The sequence below is a fragment of the Giraffa tippelskirchi genome, chromosome 5 (assembly GCF_054371585.1).
Source record: "Giraffa tippelskirchi isolate mGirTip1 chromosome 5, T2T-mGirTip1v1.2.pri, whole genome shotgun sequence".
In the NCBI taxonomy this organism is placed as follows: Eukaryota; Metazoa; Chordata; class Mammalia; order Artiodactyla; family Giraffidae; genus Giraffa; species Giraffa tippelskirchi.
The window spans coordinates 40,493,906-40,513,216 of record NC_137279.1 but is presented as its reverse complement, the minus strand read 5'-3'; the positions used below and the strand labels follow the sequence as shown (position 1 = coordinate 40,513,216).

General features: G+C 41.5%; 1 protein-coding gene across 1 annotated transcript in view; it reads left to right on the top strand.

Moving 5' to 3' along the window:
• The window catches only part of LOC145505998 (flavin-containing monooxygenase 3), a 32,136-nt gene that overhangs the window by 10,188 nt on the left and 2,637 nt on the right, over positions 1-19,311 (top strand). Inside the window, exons 3-8 of the mRNA XM_081489523.1 lie at positions 1,454-1,642; positions 4,764-4,926; positions 9,200-9,342; positions 10,704-10,903; positions 16,340-16,695; positions 19,160-19,232. Coding sequence (XP_081345649.1) covers positions 1,454-1,642; positions 4,764-4,926; positions 9,200-9,342; positions 10,704-10,903; positions 16,340-16,695; positions 19,160-19,232 — 1,124 coding nt within the window. The remainder of the gene's footprint in view (positions 1-1,453; positions 1,643-4,763; positions 4,927-9,199; positions 9,343-10,703; positions 10,904-16,339; positions 16,696-19,159; positions 19,233-19,311) is intronic.

Here is a 19,311-nt window from a genome sequence, read left to right as displayed (position 1 = left end):
CGACACCACAGTTCAAAAGCATCAGTTCTTTGATGCTCAGCTTTCTTTATGGTCCAAATCTCACATCCATACATGACTACTGGAAAAACCATAGCATAGATGGACCTATGTTAATTTCAAAATTTCAGCCCAAAGATTAATGCTTAGGATTTAAGTAATCTTCTTTTCTGCCTCTATTCCTCTTTCTCCTTACCCAATTCCTTTAAATCAATGTTTTTCATTCTGGAGATTATAACCCATTTGTGTGCAATGATATAAAATAATGAATTAATCTGCATATTTAAATGGAATGGATAGACAAGAACTATAATCCTACAGCCTTCAGAACAAAAATCACAATCACAGAAAGCTAACCAAAATGAAAAGAAACAGGATTATGTCCCAGATAAAGGAAGAAGATAAATCCCCAGAAAAACAACTAAATGAAGTGGGGATAGGCAACCTTCCAGAATGGATGGAAAGTATGTGTGCAACTCAAGTTCTTGAAAATGATTTTTTTCATAAAATTTTTTTCCCTGTCTGCACTAGGTTGCAATAAAAAATATGTAACTATAGGGTATGGTCAAAAACATTTGAAAAAGATATTGTAAGCATAATCAAAGTTCTCTCTGCCCTACGTACATAAAAAACATTATGATCTAATCTACCAGGACTACCACATAATATGCTAAAGGAAGTTTTTTTTTTTTTCATTGTGGTAAATAAACCACAATAAAGATTTATCATGTAGCTATTTTAAAGTCTCCAGTTCTGTGGCATTAAGTTCAATGCCGTTATTGTACAATCATACCACCATCCCTCTCCAAAACATTTTAATCTTCCCAAAGTAAAACTCTACAGAAATTAAACAATTTAACTCTCAATTCCTCCCTCTCCCTGACCCCAAGCCACTACCACTCTTTTAGTCTCTGTGAACATGATCACTCTGAGTATCTCAGATTAATGGAATCATACAGAATTTGTCTTTTTGTGACTGGTCTACTTCGTTCAGCGTATGTCCTCAAAGTTAATGCATAACATGGCATGTATCAGACCTTCCTTTCTTTTTAAGGCTGAAAAATGTTCTATTGTATGTATACTTCACATTGCCTGTCCATGCTCATGAATTGGCACATTGAAATCATGCACAGGTAAATTTGGGGAAATACTATCACTGTAATTAATGGTTCAAAGCAACAAAATTAATCCAGTTATATATTCTTAAAAGGACATGATGAAATTCAGAATCTGTTTCCCTTAGAAAAGATGTGAATAAAGATATATTTTTCAACATTCTAAGTTCCTTTGATTATCATCAAATTATTTAAGTGAAGTTAATTTATGCCTCATCTTATTGCATTTACTTTTGGAAAAGACCAACCAAAAATGAGTTATAATTATTTGGGACTGGTCCTGACCATGATAAATATACTCATTTATAAACTCTGTTCCATTTAAAATGTTTCTTTCACAGGACCATACAGAGGAAGGCAGGGCCAGCATTTATCGGTCAGTCTTTACCAACTCTTCCAAAGAGATGACATGTTTTCCAGACTTTCCATTTCCTGATGATTATCCTAACTTTATGCACAACAACAAGCTCCAGGAATATATTACTATGTTTGCCAAAGAAAAGAACCTCCTGAAATACATACAATTTAAGGTAAGATATTATAAAAAAATTTCTTGGGAGCATAACTGTGAAGTCTATATTTATTACAAGATTCCCATTTGTTCCTTTCACTATCTCTTTCTCAATTGTAAACAGTTTTAACAGTATGGGTTCTTTGATCCTAGATTTAGAAAGCATACATTCTTCTTAAGAATATGTAGGACATTTTTAACCACACACAGTTCTTGGACCAAAATGCCACAAACTTAGAAATCAGAGCAAAGAAAAAAATGCATGGGTAGACATGAATTTATAAATTAAGTACTCATTTTTCCTAAACAATTTATGGGTCAAAAAAATAAATTGCAGGGGAAATTTTAAAATATTTAGAGCTAAATGATAATTTAAATTTGACATATCGATATTCATAGGAAGTAGAGAGAGCAAAAACTTCTATGAAAATTATAAGCTTAAATGTTTATGTCAGAAAATAAAGATTTTCCAGGTGATCCTTAAGCATACTAAAATATGAGAACTTACACTCTGGATATAGATGATCTCTTTCATTTTGAGACAATAACATTAAAAATAAAATGACAAGGAAGTATATTAGGAAATTGCTGTTACTACAAAAATTATTGGCCACCAGATTATTTACTACATGTTCTACCTGGCTCTTGTAAACTATAATTCAATTGTCAGAGCTCCAAAAGGAATCACTCTTATACTGCAGAGAATACTGGTCATATACAAGGAACCATGTGGAAATAAAATTTAATAAAACATATAGATAGGGGCTTCCCTGGAGGTCCAGTGGATAAGAATCTGCCTTGTAATGCACACCAGTTCGATCTCTGGCCTGGGAAGATCCCACATACATGGGGCAACTAGGCCCAAGAGTTGCAACTACTGAGCCCATAGGCCACAGCTACTGAAGTCTGCATGCCCTAGAGACTGTGCTCTGCAACAAGAGAAGCCACCACAATGAGAAGCCTTCATACCACAACTAGAGAGTAGCTCTTAATTTCTAATGCTGAGATGCCATATGATTCTATGATCATTTGGCAAAGTTGAAAAGTCTTTCTATGTTTTGATGATCTGGGAAAGGTGGCCTTCTTAATCTAGTAAAGAGACCATTAAGGAAGCTGTGGGGTTAATTTCACTCTGATAATGACAAAACCCTGATAGTGTTTAATATCAGTGCATCTTCACAAAACTTAATGACCATACAAGTACAAAGTTTAAAAAAAAAAATAGAATCCTCCTTCCTTGAAGGCCTACTGTAATAGACACCTTGGCCTCATTTCTTTCTCCCTTATATCCCTCAATTATTGTTTATGGACATTATCCCCTGAGAAGCCATGTGCTCCAATTTATACCGAGTGTCCATGTTATGAAATAGTGAAAGCTAACTGATTCATCTGGGGAGGAAACTTGTAACTCTTGCCCAGTTGGCATCATCCTCAAACCTACAGAGAGAAATGCAATAGAAAAACAACCCTGCAAGAGCTTTTAACTCTTCCTTCACTTCTTAGTCCAGCTCACTCTCTTACTTTGTTAAGAAACAGCTTGGTATGACTGGGACACAGAAGAAAAAGAAAAGAATGTTATCACTTGAGTGAGACTGCCTCAGAAATGTTACCAAGTCAGGGTTGGGAGTTTCCTGTCCTTTGGAAGAGAACAGGCCTAAATAGTACCTTCCCCATCCTGTAACTACAAGGCAGGCACCATGATTGAGATCAGAGATGCTTCCTTAGCTGACTTTTAATCAAGTGTAAATTTAACTTTAAACACATAGCAAAAGGATGAGAGTGAAAAAATGCTGTATTTTTACAGGATCTATTTCATGTGAACTCTGTGTCTTGAACAAAATATGAACCACCTAAAGAATGAAATTGGAAAGTCAGTGGGAGAAACAGCTATAGAATCAAGCTGTTTCTTGATATTTAAATTTTGAACCTAGTTATTGGATTTTATGCACATTATTTAACTTCTTTAAGCCTCCATTTCATATGTAAAATGAAGCAACTATGTATCTTGTAGAATTATTCTGAAAATCAAATAAAGGCATTAATGCAGTTGAAAAAAATAAAATGGCTAAAGAAATACGTTAGAAAATTGCTGTTACTATGTAAATTATTGGCCACCAGATTACTTACTACATGGGCTACCTGCCTCTTGTAAACTATAATTCAATCATCAGAGCCCCAAAATGAATCTTGTACTGCAGAGAATACTGGTCATACACAAGGAACTATATGGGGATTTAAAAAAAAACACACATACAGATAGGGGCTTCCCTAGTGGTCCAGTGGATAAGAATCTGTCTTGCAATACCAGGGACCCTGTTTCAATCCCTGGTCCAGGAAGATCCCGTGTGCCACGTGCATCTAAGCCTGAGAGTTACAACTACCTAGCCCATACTCTGCACCACAGCTACTGAAATCTGCATCCCCTAGAGCCTGTGCTCTGCAACAAGAGAAGCCACCACAATGAGAAGCACTCACCCCATAACTAGAGAGTAGCCCCCGCTCAATGCAACTAGAGAAAGCCTGTGAAGCAACAAAGATGCAGCACAGCCAAAAATAAATAAGTAAATATTTTTAAAAATCGAAAGATGGTAACGATAACCCTATATGCGGGACAGAATGAGAGACACAGATGCATGGAACAATTTTATGGACTCTGAGGGAGAAGGTGAGGGTGGGACGTTCTGGGAGAATGGCATTGAGACATGTGTATTGTCATATGTGAAACAGAGCACCATTCCATGTTCGATGCATGTGACAAGGGCTCGGGGCCGGGGCAGTGGGATGATCCAGAGGGATGGGAGGGGGAGGGAGATGGGTGGGGGGTTCGGGAAGGAGAACACATGTAAACCCATGGCTGATTCTTGTCAATGTATGGCAAAAACTATTACAATATTGTAAAGTAATTAGCCCCCAAGTAAAATAAATAAATTTATTAAAAAAAAAAAAAAAATCATATAGATCAGTTTATGCTTTGACTTATTAAAAAGGAATTTTGAATTTATAATATGCAACTTCATAATGAATTAAGTATTTTTCCTAAGGCACTATTAAGGATTTTCTTCATACTATTTGATGATGTTGGTGCCAAATCTGCCTGTTGGCACAGAATAAAGAAGATTATCTTTCTGTGTTTCTCTTAGATAACTGTATCCAGTGTAAATAAGCGTCCCGATTTCTCAACCACTGGCCAATGGGATGTTATCACTGAAAAGGATGGTAAAAAGGAATCAGCTGTCTTTGATGCCGTAATGATTTGTTCTGGACATCATGTATACCCCAACATACCTAAAGAGTCCTTTCCAGGTAAGGCCAACATTTACACTGCCATCCACACATCTTGCATGAAGTTCAGTTCAGTTCAGTTCAGTCGCTCAGTCGTGTCCGACTCTCTGTGATCCCATGAATTGCAGCACACCAGGCCTCTCTGTCCATCACCAACTCCCGGAGTCTACCCAAACCCATGTTCATCGAGTCGGTGATGCCATCCAACCATCTCATCCTCTGTCGTCCCCTTCTCCTCCCGCCCCCAATCCTACCCAGCATTAGGGTCTTTTCCAATGAGTCAACCCTTCGAATGAGGTGGCCAAAGTATTGGAGCTTCAGCTTCAACATCAAACTTTCCAATGAACACCCAGGATTGATCTCTTTTAGGATGGATTGATTGGATCTCCTTGCAGTCCAAGGGACTCTCAAGAGTCTTCTCCAACACCACAGTTCAAAAGCATCAATTCTGCGGCACTCAGTTTTCTTCACCGTCCAACTCTCACATCCATACATGACCACTGGAAAAACGATAGCCTTGACTAGATGGACTTTTGTTGGCAAAGTAATGTCTCTGCTTTTAAACATGCTATCTAGGTTGGCCATAACCTTCCTTCCAAGCAGTAAGCGTCTTTTAATTTCATGGCTGCAGTCACCATCAGCAGTGATTCTGGAGCCCAAAAAAGTAAAGACTGACACTGTTTCCAATGTTTCCCCAACTATTTCCCATGGAGTGATGGGACCAGATGCCATGATCTTAGTTTTCTGAACGTTGAGCTTTAAGCCAACTTTTTGACTCTCCTCCTTCACCTTCATCAAGAGGCTCTTCAGTTCTTCCTCACTTTCTGCCATAAAGGTGGTGTCATCCGCATATCTGAGGTTATTGATATTTCTCCCGGCAATCTTGATTCCAGCTTGTGTTTCTTCAGCCCCGCATTTCTCATGATGTACTCTGCATATAAGTTAAATAAGCAGGGTGACAATATACAGCCTTGACATACTCCTTTTCCTATTTGGAACCAGTCTGTTGTTCCATGTCCAGTTCTAACTGTTGCTTCCTGACCTGCATACAGGTTTCTCAAGAGACAGGTCAGATGGTCTGGTATTCCCATCTCTTTCAGAATTTTCCACAGTTTATTGTGATCCACACAGTCAAAGGCTTTGGCATAGTCAATAAAGCAGAAATAGATGTTTTTCTGGAACTCTCTTGCTTTTTCGATGATCCAGCGGATATTGGCAATTTGATCTCTGGTTCCTCTGCCTTTTCGAAAACCAGCTTGAACATCTGGAAGTTCACGGTTCATGTATTGCTGAAGCCTGGCTTGGAGAATTTTGAGCATTACTTTGCTAGCATGTGAGATGAGTGCAATTGTGCGGTAGTTTGAGCATTCTTTGGCATTGCCTTTCTTTGGGATTGGAACAAAAACTGACCTTTTCCAGTCCTGTGGCCACTGCTGAGTTTTCCAAATTTGCTGGCATATCGAGTGTAGCACTTTCACAGCATCACCTTTGAGGATTTGAAATAGCTCAACTGGAATTCCATCACCTCCACTAGCTTTGTTCGTAGTGATGCTTCCTAAGGCCCACTTGACTTCACATTCCAGGATGTCTGGCTCTAGGTGAGTGATCACACCATCGTGATTATCTGGGTCGTGAAGATCTTTTTTGTACAGTTCTTCTGTGTATTCTTGCCACCTCTTCTTAATATCTTCTGCTTCTGTTAGGTCCATACCATTTCTGTCCTTTATCGAGCCTATCTTTGCATGAAATGTTCCTTTGGTATCTCTAATTTTCTTGAAGAGGTCTCTAGTCTTTCCCAATCTGTTGTTTTCCTCTATTTGTTTGCACTGATCACTGAGGAAGGCTTTCTTATCTCTCCTTGCTATTCTTTGGAACTCTGCATTCAGATGAGAATATCTTTCCTTTTCTCCTTTGCTTTTCGCTTCTCTTCTCTTCCCAGCTATCTGTAACGCCTCCTCAGACAGCCATTTTGCTTTTTTGCATTTCTTTTCCATGGGGATGGTCTTGATCCCTGTCTCCTATACAATGTCACGAACCTCTGTCCATAGTTCATCAGGCACTCTGTCTATCAGGTCTAGTCCCTTAAATCTATTTGTCACTTCCACTGTATACTCATAAGGGATTTGATCTAGGTCATACCTGAATGGTCTAGTGGTTTTCCCTACTTTCTTCAATTTAAGTCTGAATTTGGCAATAAGCAGTTCATGATCTGAGCCACAGTCTGCTCCTGGTCTTGTTTTTGCTGACTGTATAGAGCTTCTCCATCTTTGGCTGCAAAGAATATAATCAATCTGATTTCGGTGTTGACCATCTGGTGATGTCCACGTGTAGAGTCTTCTCTTGTGTTGTTGGAATAGGGTGTTTGCTATTACCAGTGCGTTCTCGTGGCAAAACTCTATTAGCCTTTGCCCTGCTTCATTCTGTACTCCAAGGCCAAACTTGCCTGTTACGCCAGGTGTTTCTTGACTTCCTACTTTTGCATTCCAGTCCCCTATAATGAAAAGGACATCTTTTTTGGGTGTTAGTTCTAGAAGGTCTTGTAGGTCTTCATAGAACCGCTCAACTTCAGCTTCTTCGGCGTTACTGGTCGGGGCATAGACTTGGATTACCGTGATATTGAATGGTTTGCCTTGGAAACGAACAGAGATCATTCTGTCATTTTTGAGATTGCATCCAAGTACTGTATTTCGGACTCTTTTGTTGACCATGATGGCTACTCCATTTCTTCTAAGGGATTCTTGCCCACAGTAGTAGATATAATGGTCATCTGAGTTAAATTCACCCATTCCAGTCCATCTTAGTTTGCTGATTCCTAGAATGTCAACATTCACCCTTGCCATCTCCTGTTTGACCACTTCCAGTTTGCCTTGATTCATGGACCTAACATTCCAGGTTCCTATGCAATATTGCTCTTTACAGCATCGGACTTTGCGTCTATCACCAGTCACATCCACAGTTGGGTATCGTTTTTGCTTTGGCTCCATCCCATCATTCTTTCTGGATTTATTTCTCCACTTATCTCCATTAGCATATTGGGCACCTACTGACCTGGGGAGTTGATCTTTCAGTGTCCTATCCTTTTGCCTTTTCATACTGTTCATGGGGTTCTCAAGGCAAGAATACTGAAGTGGTTTGCCATGCCCTTCTCCAGTGGACCACAATCTGTCAGACCTCTCCACCATGACCCATCCGTCTTGGGTGGCCCCACACGGCATGGCTTAGTTTCATTGAGATAGACAAGGCTGTGGTCCGTGTGATCAGATTAGCTAGTTTTCTGTAGTTTCAATTTTAGTGTGTCTGCCCTCTGATGCCCTCCCGCAACACTTACCGTCTTACTTGGGTTTCTCTTACCTTGGGCCTTGGGTAATTCCTCTTACCGCCGCCACTGCCGCCGCCGGCCCCAGCCCCTGGCCTGGCCTAGCCTCTCTCGGCTGCCGCCCCCGGCCCCCAGCCCTCGGCCCCCGGCCCCCGGCCCGGCCTAGGCCCTGTCAGCCGCTGCCCCCGGCCCCCGACCCGGCCTAGCCCCTGTCGGCCGCCGCCCCCGGCCCCCGGCCCGGCCTAGCACCTCTCGGCCGCCGCCCCCGGCTCCCGGCCCCCGGCCCGGCCTAGGCCCTCTCGGCCGCCGCCCCCGGTTCCTGGGCCCCGGCCCGGCCTAGCCCCTCTCGGCCGCCGCCCCCGGCTCCCGGCCCCCGGCCCGGCCTAGGCCCTCTCGGCCACCGCCCCCGGTTCCTGGGCCCCGGCCCGCCCTAGCCCCTGTCGGCCGCCGCCCCCGGCCCCCGGCCCCCGACCCGGCCTAGCTCCTCTCGGCCACGCTTCTGCGCCGAGCCGTCGCAGCCGCCTCGCTTCTTGCATGAAGAAATAACCTTAATAATGTCTTTCTTATATATACAAAAGTATAGTTTATAAAAGTACACATTAAATTAAAATGTTTCTATTGTATCTAATGGGCTTTCCAGGCAGCTCAGTGGTAAAAGAATCTGCCTGCCAATGCAGGAAATGCAGGTTTAATCCCTGTGTCAGGAAGATCCCCTGGAGAAGGGCATGGCAACTCACTCCAGTATTCTTGCCTGAAGAGTCCCATGGACAGAGGAGCCTGGTGGTCTACAGTCCATAGGGTCACAAAGAGTTGGACATAACTGAGCACATATATCTATACAAATAGATATACTCTATCTATTATAGTTTAAGTATTAAAATTCCTATTACTGCAACAGTATTCACTGACAAGTTCTGTTATAGCAGTTTTTTTTAAGTGAAAATCAAAATAATTCATGTTTTCCACTTTTTCACTCAGGAATAAAACTTTTTAAAGGCAAATGCTTCCACAGCCGGGACTATAAAGAACCAGGAATCTTCAAGGGGAAGCGAGTCCTGGTGATTGGTTTGGGGAACTCTGGCTGTGACATCGCCTCAGAACTCAGCCACACAGCCGAAAAAGTATGCCTCCCTGATATTCAGGGAACTATCTTTAAAGGGACAGCCATATCATTTGAAAAGTGTGAAAGAAATCGGGAGGGCAGAGTCCTTGATGCAAAGACTAAGTAGCGGTTCATATAGCTCAATGCCCTTTGGTAACAGGTGGGATTTTAAATAGCTTGATGTGGCAAAGGCAGAACATCAGCTGGAATGATGTCATTCAACAAGCTTCTTCTTTGGGACGTTTGGTGTCTAATGTGTCCAATAAATTCTTCCAAAACCAGTAGGATCATCAGACAAGCACTAGAAGAAATATGACCAGTATTCAGTTATTGGTCACCTACACCAGAGAAGGTTTGGCTAAAAGATGAAAATACCACAGAAACAATTTGACAGGTGTTGATCCTAAGATATGGGTTATAGTGCAGGAAGTTTATTTGGGAGTGCTGTCTGGATGAATACCTCTGAGGGAAGGGAAAGAAGTTTTCCTTTATTTACTCTGAAGCTAGGATAATCCTTTCAAATTGTCCCTAGTTGAAGTGAGAGGCTGGGTCTTTTTTTTTTTTTTTTACCAGTATAGATATTCATTTTTATTTACATATATTGCCTCCCTTTTGAGCTTCCCTCCCATCCCACCCCCATCCCACCTCTCTAGGTCATCACAGAGCACCTAGAGCATGTTGTACAGAGTGAAATATGTCAGAAGGAAAAAAAAAAAACAAATATCATATATTGAAGCTGCTGCTGCTAAGTCGCTTCAGTCGTGTCTGACTCTGTGCGACCCCATAGACGGCAGCCCACCAGGCTCCGCCATCCCTGGGACTCTCCAGGCAAGAAAACTGGAGTGGGTTGCCATTTCCTCCTCCAATGCATGAAAGTGAAAGTGAAGTCGCTCAGTCGTGTCCGACTCTTAGCGACCCCATGGACTGCAGCCTACCAGGCTCCTCCATCCATGGGATTTTCCAGGCAAGAGTACTGGAGTGGGGTGCCTATATTGAAGCATATATGTGGAATTTAGAAAAATGGTACAGATTTTTCTAGATTTGCAGGGCAAATCTATTTGCAGGGCAGGAATAAAGATACAGATGTAGAGAATGGACTTGTAGACACAGCAGGGGAAGGAGAAAGTGAGACAAATTGAGAGAGGCTAGGTCTTTGTCTTCCTCCCTCAACTGGTCACTGAATGCAGGGGATCCAAAAAGAGTATAAGATGTTGGGGGAGACACCCTCTTCACTAAAGCAGCTCCCAAAGAGGGCTGAGAGCTGAGGGCTGCCTTCTGGGCACTGCCAGCAGTGGTGTAATAACTCCATTTCTAAAGGCAGACCTGAGGGGCATATCCACTACAGTCACCACTTTAACAGTTGAATTGGTGTTTTTCAAGGTCATCATCAGCTCCCGAAGTGGATCCTGGGTGATGAGCCGGGTCTGGGATGAAGGCTATCCATGGGACATGCTGTTTATCACTCGATTTGAAACATTTCTCAAGAATACCTTACCGACAGTTATCTCTGACTGGTGGTACATGAAGCAAATGAATGCCAGATTCAAGCACGAGAACTATGGCTTGATGCCTTTAAACGGGTAAAGCAGAGTTAAACATGAAATGCCTGCTAACTCTTATTTCACTGTCAACAACCCTAATGTGTGATATAACCCCTATACAAATCAAAGTGAAGTAATCACCTCTCACATTTCAGAGGACAAAGAATTGCAAAAATTAGGAGTGTTTTCCTGTTTCATAATTCTCCTTATCAGATTTGCACTGCTGGAAAGTTATATAACAGGTCAAGAATTTTAGTCCCTAGAGTAGTAATGATAATAATAGTCAACATATTTTTAGGTACTTAAAACATGTCAGGACCTTATTAAGTCTCAGACATGCATTATCTCACTTTACTCTCACGACAACCATGAAAAAGTGAAAGTGTTAGTCTCAGTCGTGTCCAACTCTTTGTGACCCCATGGACTGTAGCGCACCAGGCTCTTCTGTCCATGGGATTCTCCAGGCAAGAATACTGGAGTAGGTTGCCATTCCCTTCTCGGGAGATCTTCCCAACTCAGGGATCAAACCCCAGTCTCCTGCATTGCAGGCAGATTCTTTACCATCTGAGCCACCAGGGGAGCCACAGCAACTATGATGATGGCTCTGTTATAATCTTCATTTGAGAGATGAGAAAACTGTGGTTTCCCAAAGCCACACAGCTAGGAAGTCAGAAATAGTGATTGAAACAAGTCCAGATCTGCTGACTCCAAAGTGCCTCACTCTTAGCCACCTTGCTCTAAGGCCTCTTTCTTAACTGCAAAGTTAAGCAAAGCAGGACTTGGTCCTTCACTCTCATTCAGTTCAGTTCAGTCATTCAGTCATGTCCAACTCTTTGCGACCCCGTGGACTGCAGCATGCCAGTCTTCCCTATCCATCACCAATTCCCAAAGCTTGCTCAAATGCATGTCCATTGAGTCAGTGATGCCATCCAACCATCTCATCCTCTGTCATCCCCTCCCCCTCCTGCCTTCAATCTTTCCCAGAATCAGGGTCTTCTCCAATGAGTCAGTGAATCACATCAGGTGGCCAAAGTATTGGAGTTTCAGTTTCAGCATCAGTCCTTCCAATCAATATTCAGGACTGATTTCCTTTAGGACTGACTGGTTGGATCTCCTTGCAGTCCAAAGGACTCTCAAGAGTCTTCTCCAACACCACAGTTTAAAAGCATCAATTCTTCAGTGCTCAGTTTTCTTTATGGTCCATCTCTCACATCCATACATGACTACTGGAAAAATCATAGATTTGACTAGATGGACCTTTGTTGGCAAAGTACTGTCTCTGCTTTTTAGTATGCTGTCTAAGTTATTCATAACTTTTCTTCCAAGGAGCAAGCGTCTTTTAATTTCACGGCTGCAGTCACCATCTGCAGTGATTTTGGAGCCCAAGAAAATAAAGTCTCTCAACAAAGTTTCCATTGTTTCCCCATCTATTTGCCATGAAGTGATGGGACCAGATGCCATGATCTTAGTTTTCTGAATGTTGAGCTTTAAGCCAACTTTTTCACTCTCCTCTTTCACTTTCATAAAGAGGCTCTTCAGTTCCTCTTCACTTTATGCCACAAGGGTGGTGTCATCTGCATATCTGGGGTTATTGATATTTCTCCCAGCAATCTTGATTCCAGCTTGTGCTTCATCCAGCCCTGCATTTCTCATGCTGTACTCTACAGATAAGTTAAATAAGCAGGGTGACAATATACAGCCTTGACATACTCCTTTTCCTATTTGGAACCAGTCTGTTGTTCCATGTCCAGTTCTAACTGTTGCTTCTTGACCTGCATACAGATTTCTCAGGAGGCAGGTCAGGTGGTCTGGTATTCCCATCTCTTTAAGAATTTTCCACAGTTTGTTGTGATCCACACAATCAAAGGCTTTGGCATAGTCAATAAAACAGAAGTGGATGTTTTTCTGGAACTCTCTCACTTTTTTGATGATCCAACAGATGTTGGCAATTTGATCTTTGGTTCCTCTGCCTTTTCTAAATCCAGTTTGAACATCTGTAAGTTTACAGTTCACATACTGTTGAAGCCTGGCTTGGAGAATTTTGAGCTTTACTCTGCTAGCATGTGAGATGAGTGCAATTGTGCGATAGTTTGAGCATTCTTTGGCATTGCCTTTCTTTGGGATTGGAATGAAAACTGACCTTTGTCAGTCCTGTGGCCACTGCTGGGTTTTCCAAATTTGCCGGCATATTGAGTGTAGCATCATCTTTTAGGATTTGAAATAGCTCAACTGGAATTCCATCACCTCCACTAGCTTTGTTCATAGTGATGCTTCCTAAGGCCCACTTGACTCCACGTTCATTACCTTATTGCATCATTCGTTACCTTTGCTCTCATTACCTGCCCCTTAATGGAGCCCTCCCACTGAACTATGGCCACAATGCTTTCATCTTCAGCCTTCTCCTCACTCTTTCCTATAATATCCTTCAAGCCAGTCACATGATAAGAAATTACTTGGACATGGGTGAAAAACCCCAAGTTCTAAACTGTTTACATCAAAGTTAATTCATTAAGTCAACAAATGGTTATTAAGCTTTTATTTTGTGCCAGGACCTGTGGATATAGCAGTGAACAAACTCATAAAATCCCTACCCTCATGGGGCTTACATTCTAATAATGGGAAACAGACACAAATAACACGAAATCTAAATAAGGCAGACAAGGGTAACAGGGGATGACATCAAGACAATTTTAAACAACCCTTAGAGAAGGTCTCACTGAAAAAGCTTTCAAGCAAATTTCTGAAGGAGATGAGAAAATGAGCCATAAGGGTATCTGGAGAAGACTATTCTGGACAGTAGAAACAGCTAGGACTTCATCTCTTCAGTTGTATGACTAGCATGTTAGACAAAATACAGTGGCTTCTTTTCTTGGAGAAGAAGACTGGGGAGAATAGCAGGAAATGAAGCCAGAGACATCAAAACAGCCAGTTGACACTGGGTCTTGGAAGCCGTTGTAAAGACTCTGGCCTTTACTCTGAATGCAGTGGGAAACCATAGCAGGCATCTGACCAAACTGGAGACAAGGTCTAAGTTAGTTTGAAGAGATCACTTTGGCTGTTATGGTCATAACTCACTGTAGGGAGTAGGTCAAGGAAGGCAATAGAAAGACTGGTTAAGAGGCTGTTATCAAAAATCCAGATGAGATGGGAAGGTGGCCTGAACTAGGATCATCAATGCTCAGAAGTTGTCAGATTCGGATAGAGTTTGAAGGTAAAGTGAGCAGGATTTTCTGTTCAATTGAATAGCAAATGTGAAAGCAAATAAAATGTCAAAGATGCCTTTCAGACTTTTGATCTGAGCAAGGGAGTGAAGATGGAGGTGATGTCTACTGAGATGTGGACAACCATGGGAGGAGCAGAAGTTTAGTTGTAAATGTATTAAAGTTGGAATTCCTGTTTGGTATTTGCATAGAAGAATGTGGAACAGCAGTGGGTACATAAGACAGAAGAGAGACTCAAACCATAAGTTTAAAATGTGGACTGGTCAGAATATAGACAGTATTTAAATAAATGAAAACTAGATGACATCTCCTGAAGAATGAATGTCAATAGAGAAGACAAAAGACCTGAGGCATGGCACTATTTAGAGGTCAGGAAGAGAAGAATTCAGCAGGGGACACTGAGAAGTAATAGTGAGATAGGTAGAAAGGAATCAAGAGTAAGTGATGACATGAAAGCAAAACAAATACAGTGTTTCAAGGAGGAGGAAATCATCAGGTGTGAGTTTACTAATGCTGCTGCTAAGTCGCTTCAGTCGTGTCCGACTCTGTGCGACCCCATAGACGGCAGCCCACCAGGCTCCGCCATCCCTAGGATTCTCCAGGCAAGAACACTGGAGTGGGTTGCCATTTCCTTCTCCAGTGCATGAAAGGGAAAAGTGAAAGTGAAGTCGCTCAGTTGTGTCCGACTCTTAGCAACCCCATGGACTGTAGCCTACCAGGCTCCTCCATCCGTGGGATTTTCCAGGCAAGGATACTGGAGTGGGGTGCCATTGCCTTCTCTGTTTACTAATAAATTGGGTTTACTAATAAATTGGGTAAAATAAGGAGTAAGAGTGGACCACTGGATCTGGTGGCTTGAAGATCCTGGTGGCCTTGACAAAGGAAGTTTCACCATGGAAGTGAGTTTAAGATAAATGGCAGATAATTCGAGCAGTTGCGTCCAGCCTGCTTCCAACCAGCAGTCCAACCAATCTAATTGTCTGGTTCAGTTTCCTCCCCAGTAGCATCTACCTATGGCTTTCTCTCTCACACACACAGCTCCCACCATCCTATAAGAACCATGTCTTTTCTTCCAACATTATTCGGTTCACCCCGAAGGCAGAGTTCAGTGCACTCACTAGAGATATTACTGAATAAAATATAATCAAAAGCTCTCTCTTTCCAGGTTTCTAGTTTCCTCTTTCTTCTCCTGGCCTTATTTAAATTCCTAGACCCTCACTTCCTCAGCTGACATGGCTTTGTCTGCATGGGGTTCACACTTCACCTTCTATGATAGAACCTGGCTACAGCCTTCCACCTTTGTCTTCCTTCCTCCTATTTGATCTTCTTTACATCACAATGATCACTTTTGATTATGTTACGTTAATAATAATGGCTAACATTTCAAGCACTATCTATGTGCTACAAACTGCGCCAAATTCTTTATATTACTTACGTCTGCTGATGACCTGAGATAGGTATAGCTGTTATTGCCACTTCAGGTAAGGAAGATGAGGCAAGATAAATCAAGAAAATTTAATTTGATCAAGGTTCACAGTTGACTGTGATTCCAGCTTGTGCTTCCTCCAGCCCAGCGTTTCTCATGATATACTCTGCATATAAGTTAAATAAGCAGGGTGACAATATACAGCCTTGACATACTCCTTTTCCTATTTGGAACCAGTCTGTTGTTCCATGTCCAGTTCTAACTGTTGCTTCCTGACCTGCATACAGGTTTCTCAAGAGGCAGGTCAGGTGGTCTGGTATTCCCATCTCTTTCAGAATTTTCCACAATTTATTGTGATCCACACAGTCAAAGGCTTTGGCATAGTCAATAATGCAGAAATAGATGTTTTTCTAGTACTCTCTTGTTCTTTTGATGATCCAGTGGATGTTGGCAATTTGGTCTCTGGTTCGTCTGCCTTTTCTAAAACCACAGTTGATTAGTAGCAAAGAAAGAAATTTAAAGACCCAGGTACTCTGACCTTTGTTTTTCCTGATATAGGGGATATGGTCTGAGTGCTTATTCTGGAATTTGGGGAGAGTTCTGTGGGAAAACAGAGAAAGATCATAGGAAATAAGAGAAGGGATTAACAAAAACCAACTTCTGTTACTCCACAATGTGGCCTTATGTAAGTTTTATCTATCAGCTATATTGATGACACTCCATGGCACATTAAAAAATTTTAGGTAGGTTTTTCCTATCAATTAATTATGGACCAATAAAACAAAGGAAATGTTACTGTTCTAATGCTTGTTTCTGTTTTCCATACAGCACCCTGAGGAAAGAGCCTGTGTTTAATGATGAACTCCCAGCTCGCATTTTATGTGGCATTGTGACCATTAAGCCAAATGTGAAGGAGTTCACAGAGGATTCAGCTATTTTTGAGGATGGGACAGTGTTTAAGGCCATTGACTGTGTCATCTTTGCAACAGGCTATAGCTATGCTTACCCCTTCCTTGATGACTCCATCATTAAGAGCAGAGACAATGAGGTCACCTTATTTAAAGGCATCTTCCCGCCTCCACTGGAGAAGCCAACCTTGGCTGTGATTGGCCTTATCCAGTCCCTTGGAGCTGTCATCCCCACTACTGACCTGCAGTCTCGCTGGGCAGTACAAGTAATTAAGGGTAAGTAGACAAAGAATCTCATTGATGGGGAAGATGAGAATGCCTTTGAGTCTTTAGGAAAACAATATTCCTATTAACAAGAAACAAATCCTAGGTCCCACCCAGTTTCCAGAATTTATAATTCTATATTTTTGGTACTTTATTTTATAAGCAATTAAAAATATATTGGATTGTCATAAACAATAGTACAAGACAATGATTCAAGAGTGTTTTTGTCATTTATAACTCCTTGCATGCTCAGTTACTTCAGTCGTATCCAACTCTTTGTGACCCCATGGACCATACCCTGCCAGGTTACTCTGTCCATGGGATTCTCCAGGTGAGAAAACTGGAGTGTGTTTCCACTTCCTCTTCCAGGAGAACTTCCCAACTCAGGGCTTGAACTCACATGTCTTATGTCTCCTGCATTGGCAGATGGGTTCTTTACCACTGGCACCACCTGTTAAGCCCTATAACTCCTTAGAATTGTCAATTACCCAAGACCTTTCATTAAACTTGAGAATACCAGAGCTTCTCATCTTAGGTGCAGGAGAACTTTATAAAATTAAGATTTTCAAAACTCAATAGAATGATATTGCTTGAAAGGTTAATGAAAGAAGATGTTTCAAAGCCAATATCCAGCAACTCTAAATATCCACATTCATGAAAAAAAGTATGATTTCTGGAAAGGAAGTGGCTTTCTTGCTCTGTTTTCTTCCTTGCCATGTATCAGATAAGGACAAGCAGTCGATCAGTAGAAGCAGAAAGCATTTGGTGTTGTAGACAGTCTCTAAGGTAAAGGAATACTAAGTCCTTGTATTTTAAAAAGAAAAAAGAAACAATGAACTTGGTTGGGGTCAAGCAAAGAAGGCAGGCAGCATCATCCAGCCCCAAGTACTGGAATCAGATTCACGTTAAGGTTTGAATGCCATTGTGGGGAGATTCAGATAATAAAACCAAGCTATGGGTAAAGAACAAATCGAGATGTCAAAGTGTAATGTGCAAAGTCTGGTTGGTCTTAAATCTGAAACTCCTGGATAATGAATCTTAGCAAGTCTGCTTCCTTTGAAGCCCCATTTAAGGCTTCCAGTTCTATCTGACTTTCTGGGGTTTAAATGCTCTTTTATCCTGGATATTTGAATCTGCATCTACATATCCTACATCATCACTCACCACCAGGCTCCCAACCACATCATTATGGTCCTACATATCAGCAATCTCTCTAAATCTCCTTCACTCCCCTGGTCCCAAGCAGAGATGTGTTGCAGGGTGATGTTTCTGCAGCGAGGCAGCAGCCAGGAAAGTGATGGAATGAAATCCTACTTAGAACTGAACTCGGGATTCAGGTTCAGAGAGATTGGCATTAAAATGTAGGTCTTAATTGCTTATAAAATATTCACTTACTCTCTGTGAAGATACTAGTTATAACCTGGGCTCTGAAGAAAGGAGACAGGGCAGAGACCCAGCCAACAGAGAACTGATGCAAAGACTCAGTCTTAGGGAAAATGAGAGATAAGGCAAACACCCAATTTGGGGCAATCGGATTACCAGACCGAGGGGTCAGTTACAAGCAGCCCAGTGGCAATAGCTGGTGGACTACAGAATATAGCCTCTTCTCCGTCTCTCCTCTTGCCCAAGGAGAGAACCAGTTCCAGGGTTTGGAACAAGGCCATGCTGACAGACTGTTCTTGTGATCATGCCTGTAGGGATTTCAGGAACAGAGTCATTGTGGGTCTTGAGCAATCAGAGCTAGACTGGAAATTCTAGTCTTGTTCCAGGTGATCCCAAAGTTGCCAAGGAAACCACACTCGATTTGAAGCAACTCCGAGTACAAAAGTTTGGGTCTAGGTTTTAGAAAATTCTGTAAGTTAATGCCAGGAAGATCCTGAAATCCTGGGGCAGCCCCAACTCAGATTTGGCCTCCCAGGACCTCCCTATATCCTTGGTGACTTGTGGACAGTCCACATCCACAGTCACATTCAGGAGCTGTTGGCTTTCCAGAGAGAACCTTGTAGCCTCACTAAATTCTCTATCTTATCTGTTGGAAATTCCCTTTTTGGGCAAAGCAAGATAACTTCCTATGAAGATCTGTTTGTTAAATCTTGAAAAAGAGATGTCAATATACCTTTGACTATAATTTATTAGATGACATACTTAAAAATAAAGCTGAGAGAGTAGAATATAATCCTTCAAACTGATTTTTAAATCCAATAACCAGTTTAAGAGCAAAGATAGAAAGATGAAAGGTTATTTGGTTTTAATCACTGTGAAAAGTATCATCTCTGAGAAGATTAGGAATGACTTATATGTTTGTCTCAGAATGACTCCCTTGTTATTTGTTCAAGATTTTGTTTTGCTAGTTAATGACAACAAAATTTGAAAATACTAATGTGATTCTCAACTCATTATTATAAAAGAAACATTGCAGGTTGGTCCTATGCCAGACTTATTTAACTATTATCATGTCTTTCCACTTTTTTTTTAGGAACTTGCCCTTTGCCTTCTGTCAAGGACATGATGAACGATATTGATGAAAAAATGGGGAAAAAGCTCAAATTGTAAGAACATCTATGGTAAAGGGGATCTAGAATTTTCATAGCAAAATCTGAATTTGTGAATACTTAGAACTGTTTTAGT